This window comes from Dermacentor andersoni, chromosome 1, assembly GCF_023375885.2.
Source record: "Dermacentor andersoni chromosome 1, qqDerAnde1_hic_scaffold, whole genome shotgun sequence".
Classification (NCBI taxonomy): Eukaryota; Metazoa; Arthropoda; class Arachnida; order Ixodida; family Ixodidae; genus Dermacentor; species Dermacentor andersoni.
The window spans coordinates 192,451,543-192,459,792 of record NC_092814.1 but is presented as its reverse complement, the minus strand read 5'-3'; the positions used below and the strand labels follow the sequence as shown (position 1 = coordinate 192,459,792).

Sequence of the window (8,250 nt, the reverse complement as noted above, 5' to 3'; positions counted from 1 at the left end):
CTGTTTGCGCGCAGTAGCCATTAGCAATGGAGCGTGACGCAGCCGGCGCGAATCGCGCGCGTCAACAAGCGCGGCGTGGCCGGCCACCGTCATGAGAGGCGTTTATACGGAGGCGCCCTGAAGCAGCGCGCGCGTCTTGGAAGCGCCCTTTTGCCGCCTCGGGCGCGCAAGACAAAGGAGAACCAGTTGGCTGGTGACGACGCGCGCGCGCGACCGTCGAGCGAGAGGCCTGCGCCCCCTCCCCCCACCCGCAATGCGCGGCGATGAATAGGCGCCGGAAAGCGGCCACAGCTCTCGGCGCGCTCATGCTCGACACGGGGCCTCGTCCAGGACGGACCACAGACGCTCACCGGACATGCTGGCGGCACGTGCGAAGACGGCCTGGCTAGCGCTGCTGCTCGTGCGGTTCGCCGCGGCCGCACTCAACGCCACCGGCATCGAGCTACGCGGCTCCCTGCACTCTGCGGTGAGTCGCTCCTCTGGCCGGCGGCGGGGGAAACACTCCTGCCGGCCTGAGCACCTGTTACAACGCGCCCGTTAAGTGGCTTTTGGTGAACGCGGCGCGGGTGCCATGCCTGAGGCCACAGGCGCATGCCGTGGCACCCGCGGCCTGTACTCTCTCTTCTGAACGCCATCAATGGGCTGACGTTTCTTGCGTGCTTCAAGTGGCAATGGTAGGCGTACCTGTGTGTAGCACGTGCCCTTGCTTGCGCCACAGAGTCTGTATGAGTGACCGGCTACGTAGGTTAACCGGTAAGCGTGAGGCTAAGAAATATGTCCCTTTGTCGTACACCTCGGTTGACGATTCGACTAGGTCGGTCCCGGTGACAATGCGGCTAACGCTTGAACGTTTCTCTAGCGAGACAAATTTTACGATTATTACTCTTTGACAGTTTGACATTGTCATCATAAAGAGGTACACGTCAGTACTTGGAACGCGGTGCTCGCTTTCTGTTGTCCACCTTTCCCCGCGAGTAAGGAGTCAGCATGCTACGTGTTGCCGTCATATTGGGATGAATTCTCTTACACGTCCTCGGTTGAATTTTAGACGACCATAGCAGTATTACTCCTTTGTCCATCAAAATGGTGGACAAAAGGAATGTTCTGCTTGCGAACCGTAATATGATTACGGCTACTTGGCCAACCGCCTGTGTACTACTGTAGACTGAAGTACTAACTCAGAAGCCTCAACAGCAACGTCATAATACGCATTTTACCAGAAGACCAAGTACACGCCGATAAGCTCAAGTCGAACTCGTAATCTGGAAAGAGGCTTCAGATATACTCACGTCACCTTCAGTATCAAGAAGGCAATAGAAGGAATCCAAAATACCTAATCAAGAAAGCAAAAAGACCTGCATCATGTCTTTAGCGAACATTTCTAAAATTTGTCGAATTGCAAGGTACAAACGTTGTCAACGACGCCAACTTGTGAAGAAAGCTTGTATACATTGCTGAGTGCTAATGCTGCGTAAGAGAAACTTCCTTTCACTCACTAAGAGATATGAAACAAAATTGTGACAATTCCTTTATTCAACAACTGCTTGTTATTGAAATAGTTCGTTTCGCTTGTTCGTCATCTGGCAAAGAATAACAAGGCAGTCGCTTCAGTCTGCGAACCAAGGCCTCCGTCGAAACGTATGAAAAAGACTAACTCATTTCAAATATGAGCCTCCTTGACGAGTCTATTAAACACAAAGGTCAGAGCAAGGCATGACGCTGTTTTCTAATACGATTTCGAGTGCACTCGCTAATTCCCCTGCCTCTCCCGTTTCTTTTTACTTGTGTGCAGCTTATTGGTCGCTTGCAGATCGGGCTATCAGATATTGCTGGAGTACTGTCTCAATGCACTTGTTTTTAGCCTCTTTTAATGCCAGTTTCGAAATATTGAGGTGTCACTGAGACTAGTAGAATATGTAAAGGCTCGTCATACGTGGTCTCTGGTCGTAGCGTGGTTTCAATTGTATATACAGGGTAAATTTTTACACTGTTTAGTGGTAGCTGGCTTTAATGCGTGTTCTTCCTCTTCGGACATATTTCTGTGAATGATGATTACTGCTTGCATGTCCTACTAATAGGGGCAAACGAGTCAAGCGCATATTCAGCCCCAAGTGTTTTGTGCTCTTTATCGGCATTGCGATGACGAAATTCGCCCATAGAACACAGCATATTGCAGTTTCTCATACGAAACGTTGTCACAGCCTGAATTTTCAATTAATTCAATACATTTACCAAAAGAGGCTCCTTCTTTTTTTTTTTATCTGACAAAAAGAACGCTTCTGTTAGCATAGCAATAAAGATAGCGCGTACAGCACGTCTTACGCTAAATACCTGAACATCGTTCCAATCAAGCGGTTCTTGTTTACTGGGTCACCTAGGAGCTCTAAAACGAGGCCAATCCACGCGGAGACGCATCCACGTAAATCAGACCGTACGTGCGTTACAAAACGCATTTACTCGCCGCAACGATTCCCCATTCAGTTGTCTACAATAAAATCTATTCAAGAAATTAAAACAAATCGGTGCTGAGGAACAGCAACTGCAATGGTTTGCAGAGGTTCTAATACCAGTAATATTGCTACATTAATATTTTATCTCCTTGCGGCCTACAGACCTAACAGCAACCTACACCGATAGGCTTGGAAATACATACGTAATTTGGCATGTTTGTACAATATATTGTTATCATCTTTTATGACATTTTAAACTGTTTCGTCACTTAATTGCACGGAACGCATCCATCGCCTCTGAATTCCGTCTCTATACGTAAATTGAATAAGCGCCGTTTCTGCCTATAGTGTCAATAAAAGTTTAAACAACGGGAAAGAGTGAGCGCGGTTGACGTTGGATATGTATTTAGGCGTGTTGACGTCTTTGTTTATCAGGTCCCTTGATCACACGTGCAATAATTTATTACGCACGTGTCCGGGAAAACCTATAACGCAAGCGAGAATTGCGCCAGATCTGCAGAGTAATACAAGGCCGCCTTTTTCGTCTTTGACATTAATACCTGAAGGAAATATCGAAGCTTTCAGCGCCACTAAAGACAACCCATGTGAACTAGCAGGCTGGAGCGCTTTGAGAGACGGAGATAAAATTCGTTATTCAGTAGCAATGTGGAACTGTCGAGATGGGCTTATCGTCAGGCGTTTGACATGCACGCTGATTGAACATTAGCAGAAGAATCGGAATATTCGGTGTTTGAGCCGTATAAGCCTGCCTCGTCAAGGCTTCGGGTGAATGAGATGGCGGTCGGCTACGATGATACTTGCTCGGCAGGCGTATGAGTCTGCTGGAAAAGACTTCAATGAGGCAGTGGCGCCTGAAGGGACTGACAACTAATTTTATTGGTGCTCGTGTCTTTTCTTTTCTTTTTTTTTTTTGCGCAACGGAAAGCTTGCCGGTACGAGTGTCCAGTCATCCAGTAGTAACATCGAAAACACGGTGGAACATTTTTTAACAAAATTTTTAATCTGGAATGAGGATGTAGTCCTGCGCGAAAACACGCTGGAAACAGTGATAGCTGACTGCGACAGCGATTTGGCTTTGGGGGCAAGTCGGCGACAAGTGAAGTCCCTAGCTGTAAAGCCGTAATACTTTATTTACCAAGCTGATGTTCCTGATGTTGGTGTTTTCTAAAGTTTTCCAAATTTACGCCCCAACGATGGCTCCGTCCATGTGACAGAAACAGTTTCCGCGAAGGCAGCGCCGCTCGTTAGCGTGCACCTTTTTTTTTTAGTTCCTAATACGCATAGGAGAAAGCGCGAACGCCTATGTAACATAAAGACACACTTTTCACACATGTGACACACTAAATATGCGGCACATAATAACAGCATACTCGTGTACAGTAGTTTCATAGACTATACATCTGAAGTGCCAAGGTTTCACCGCCACTTCACGCCACTTACTGGTTTCTGGGACTTTCTGTGCGAATTTAAAATTATAATTCCTAGTTCAATTTGGAGAGTAATTATCGATTTTATCACTATAAATCATGATAATTTCATTTCGACCAGCATCTCATGACACGTTCTGCGCAGTTGTCAGTCCTTTTATGCAGTTATTCCCGTTATCGCCGAAAAATTAGAACGCATTCGCGTGCTTTGCGCTGACGGGTTTCGGCCTGTTCAATAGAATTAAATACGCACGAACCACGCAGTCGTGCTGTCGCTAATTCAAATAATGGTGAAAATTTCGTTGGATCTTTTCCAGTCTTGGGAACATCACTTACAGCGCGTACATAGACAGGGACCAAAAGAACGACGAAGACGAGCGCTGTAGGTCTTGCAATATCAATCATAGAAAAAAGTATACAGTTTGTTAGAGAGGTGTTGTGTACAAGATACCCCTGAAATGCGGTCGGTCTTATATAGGGCAGACAGGTAGATGTCTCATTGTTAGGTTGCAGGAACATAGCAATAAATTGCGCAAAGGGCGGGAAGGGTTTCTAGGTGTACATTGCGCACAATGCGGCGGTATTCCGCTTTTTTGAAAAAGCCACTATCTTAGTTAGGCATCCTAATGAATGCACTAGACTAATCATTGAAGCAGCAGCGACCGCTGAAGGTGACCCGGTTAGTAAGCCGTCAATTGCATTAACAGATAAATAATCTTCTTTTTTTTTTTTGAGATCGCACATGCGCTCTCGTTCATCTTAAGGCGGTGGTCATGGTTTGTTTGAATTTTGAATGCATACACACGTCGGTTTTATGCTTGGGTGGGGGGGGGGGGGGGGCGCTTTTGTCTTGCTGTCTCGGTATATATGCGAGTTACTCAATATAAAAATCTGTTCGAAGTAAAAACAGCGCGTGTCTTCATCGTTCTTTTGGTCCCTGTCTATATATGTTCGCGCTGTAAGTGATGTTCGCAATGGAATACCAACTAGCCCGTACCCAAACCCTGCTTCAGTCTTGAGCCTGTCTCAAACCATAATCTTTGTGTCATTCTTTTTCTTCGTTTCTTTTTTTCTTTTAAGGCATGTCGAAACGGACATATAGCCTGCGCCTTCTCGGGGCACCAGAATCCACTCGTAGTAGACGCCTTGCTTTCAAAAAATGCTGTCGTTGTCACATTTTCGCTTTCTCAACCTATACACTGCAGTTGAAGTGGCAGGTATTAGGTGGCGAAGGCTCGAGTACAGCTATGACAGAGTCCTTCATTAAAGGACTCTAACATGGTTAGACGTGCTCGCCAGCGACCGGCCGGCTATCAAGCTCAACTTAGTGCGCAGAGCATTTCTTCAATGGTGAAGCGGTTCATTATAGAGGATTTTTATAGGTTCAGGGGTGCGCACGAGAAACCATGGCTAGCGCGGGATGAGTTCCGTCTTGCCATCAGTCGCGCAAAAAACATATGCAAAACGAAGGAATGGTGACGCCATAAGATTCGAACTCGGATCAGCTGAGTGGGAAAACGAACGCCACAGAACCACGCCGGGACTGACTTGCAAGTATTCTTTGTGTCACCTAATGAAAATTGGTGGCCTTTCCAATTTCTATGGGTGCTTGCGCTTCGAATTCTTTCTGCATTGCAAAGTACAGTTATTCTTTTTCATTATCTTGCCTATTTCATTACAAGTAGACGCAATGTTACTGCCGAAGCCGACGACAAAAGAGCAGAAGGGAGAGTTGCAATGGAAACGTGAAGAAGCTGAAAGAAGAAGGAGGATAAACTGAGATCTGCCATGGACGCTACTTTCGATCATTTCTATCACATCGAAATCAATGACTACTCACACAGGATGCACAGGTACCCTCTGCCCGAAACAGGGAACGTTCGTTATTTCGCCTTCAACAATTTCATGTTGTCAGAGCTCTACGGTATCGCTTGGCTGCGAGTTGAAGGTAAGCTCAACCTCTGCGCACCACAAGAAAGTTCGTCAAAAATCAGCTATCGTCGGCCCCTCTTTTTACAGTTATCTCTATTAAACCTACAGTTATCGCTTATCTTCTTCTCCGAAGTGTGTGTGCGTGTGCGTGTGGGAGGGGCGGCGAGGGGTGGAGGGAGCTAATTATTCAGTTCTTACCATGATCCGCTCCCTTCTTTCATTATTATTATTATTATTATTATTATTATTATTATTATTATTATTATTAATATTATTATTATTAATATTATTATTATTATTATTATTATTATTATTATTATTATTATTATTATTATTATTATTATTATTATTATTATTATTATTATTATTATTATTATTATTCTGCGGGGTGTATGCGAGATGCAGCTATCGAATGGGTACTCTCCCTTCTTGGCCGATTCCTGTGAATGTTTGTCCCTTTACGCCTCCGTCAGTCGGCACGTTCGGAACGCAGTATAGAGAACAGCCGCAATGGCTGCATGCTCTCATCTGCTGAAAACAGCTGCAGAAACTCTACATGTTCTCCTGTGCTTCAAACGTCCAAACAGATAAGTTACGACGCCTCGACAGAATCTTTACCGGCTAACAGGAAAATGCGTCAACCCGCATTACATAAGGCTGATGCCATGCAGGCCCGAGAGGTGCATGAAACATGCTCGGAGTTTCTGCAGCGCGAAGCAAGCTAAATAAAAACTTGTTTCGTGTTGTCCTCGCTAGCTTCCATTGTTTCGGCGCAACATGTTTCCTTGACTTGTCCGTCCAAACGCATTTTTTTTCTTTGCTAAGTTTCCTACATTTGTAGTGGTATCCAAGTGAGGACCACAGTGGTCAGGAAGGAAAAATATCCGGCCTATAGTTACAAGCAGCTTCGTCAACAGCTTTTCAACGCATAGATGAAAAAACACGCTTATAATGCTGCTACAGAGGTTTTAGTCATGCTGCAGTGCTTGATCGAAAAACAAGCTGCGAAAAGGGATGAGATCGCTAGCTTTAGTAGCACATGAAAAATGCAGATTCTGCTGTTTACACCATCGGAGACTACTGGTGCCATCTGCGTATTTAGTACATCAAGCAAGTGGCTGGTTCATGGCAACTTGCACGACGCTTTTCGATTCCAGATCATAAAAGAGGCTAAACGAGTTAAACCAGGCAAATAAGCACACTGAAGCTGCACCAGAAGTGGGCGCATACTTCACGAGCTCCTTCCCGCGAGAGGCACGCAGCGGCATCGGCTCACGAAATGTCCGGGCCCGTGGCGCGCGACGAAGGTGCGTGCCATCCGCGCGCCGTTCCACACGTCCGCGCACACCGACCTTGGGCCACTGAGACCCCTGGGCACATGTGTTTCCAGCGCGGAAAGAGGCGCGCGAGCGGACAATGATTTCGCAAAAGCATCGCCGTCGCCGCAGCGAGCAAGCACGCTTCCTTCGCCCACTTTTTCTCGAATGCGTGGAGGAAAAGTGATGGCCGCACCGGGGCGCGACTTAGAGTGCAGCCGTGGGCATCGAGACGTCGTCGCCCGCCGCCTGTCCACTCATGGGTCATTCTTTCTCGCCCACTCTTGCAGGCCGCCGGGGACCTTGACAGGTACAAGACAGGTGAGCGACGGAGCAACACTGCCCTCCTTCTCTTTGGACGCTGCTGTGCGCGTGCTTTCCCTGCAGCCGAGTTTTGTGCTGGCGTGGTGTACCACTGAGCGGTAGCAGTGCCCAGGAGCGTGCGCTTGCACCGTCTAGCGGAGGTCGCTGAGTCGAGAGAATGTCCTTCTCAGCCACCGCGGTGCCTTATTGGCAGGCCACAGCGCTGCCCTCTGTACAACGAAAATTACCGAGCTGTCAGTTATGCGAGTGCTATGTAAACCTGGTGCGTCAGCCGAAGATGCAGGCGTATTTTCTGTTTTCTCCAGCGAAAATTCTCAAACATTCAGCTTCACGGTTTTTTTACCTTGTCTTGTTGCTTTGCACAAGTGAATGGGAAGCCTTGTAAAGTGCACGCTGCACTTGGCACTGCGGGATTCGAATAATCTTACGGTGCTGTCCGTAAAACTAACGCTTTTAGCGTTCGTCGAGGCGTTCGTAAACGCTGCGTATATATATTGTAGGTTGACGTTGGCATGGCTAGGTTTGGTCGTCCGGGTCACTAATTTGTGGAAGGCGGCACGAAGAGGCAGCCGTATCCACAGTTTATTTATGCCAGCCAGCCAGGGTGCCGCGGTATCTCGGGAGCGGCGGACACCGTGGCCCCTCAGGTCGAGCGCGCTAGCGTGTTCTATGCTCGCGCTACTTGCACGTGAGCCCATGTTCTTCGCCTGCTTTGGAAGCGATAGTAGCGCCGCTACAATATAAAGAAAGACAGTTTCCTGCGACATTCTTTCAGGATAC

The 8,250-nt window shown here is 47.2% G+C and overlaps 1 protein-coding gene across 3 annotated transcripts in view; it reads left to right on the top strand.

Annotated features, from left to right (window-relative positions):
• The first annotated feature begins 276 nt into the window (after nt 1-276).
• LOC126546891 (cubilin-like) overlaps nt 277-8,250 on the top strand; it is a 52,741-nt gene continuing 44,767 nt past the window's right edge. For 2 of the 3 annotated variants that reach the window (XM_055062902.2, XM_055062901.2), the window contains exons 1-2: nt 277-466; nt 7,437-7,467. In XM_055062902.2, the coding sequence (XP_054918877.1) occupies nt 356-466; nt 7,437-7,467 (142 nt within the window). In that variant the 5' untranslated portion in view covers nt 277-355. The remainder of the gene's footprint in view (nt 467-7,436; nt 7,468-8,250) is intronic. The other variant, XM_055062903.2, reaches the window with a different exon arrangement.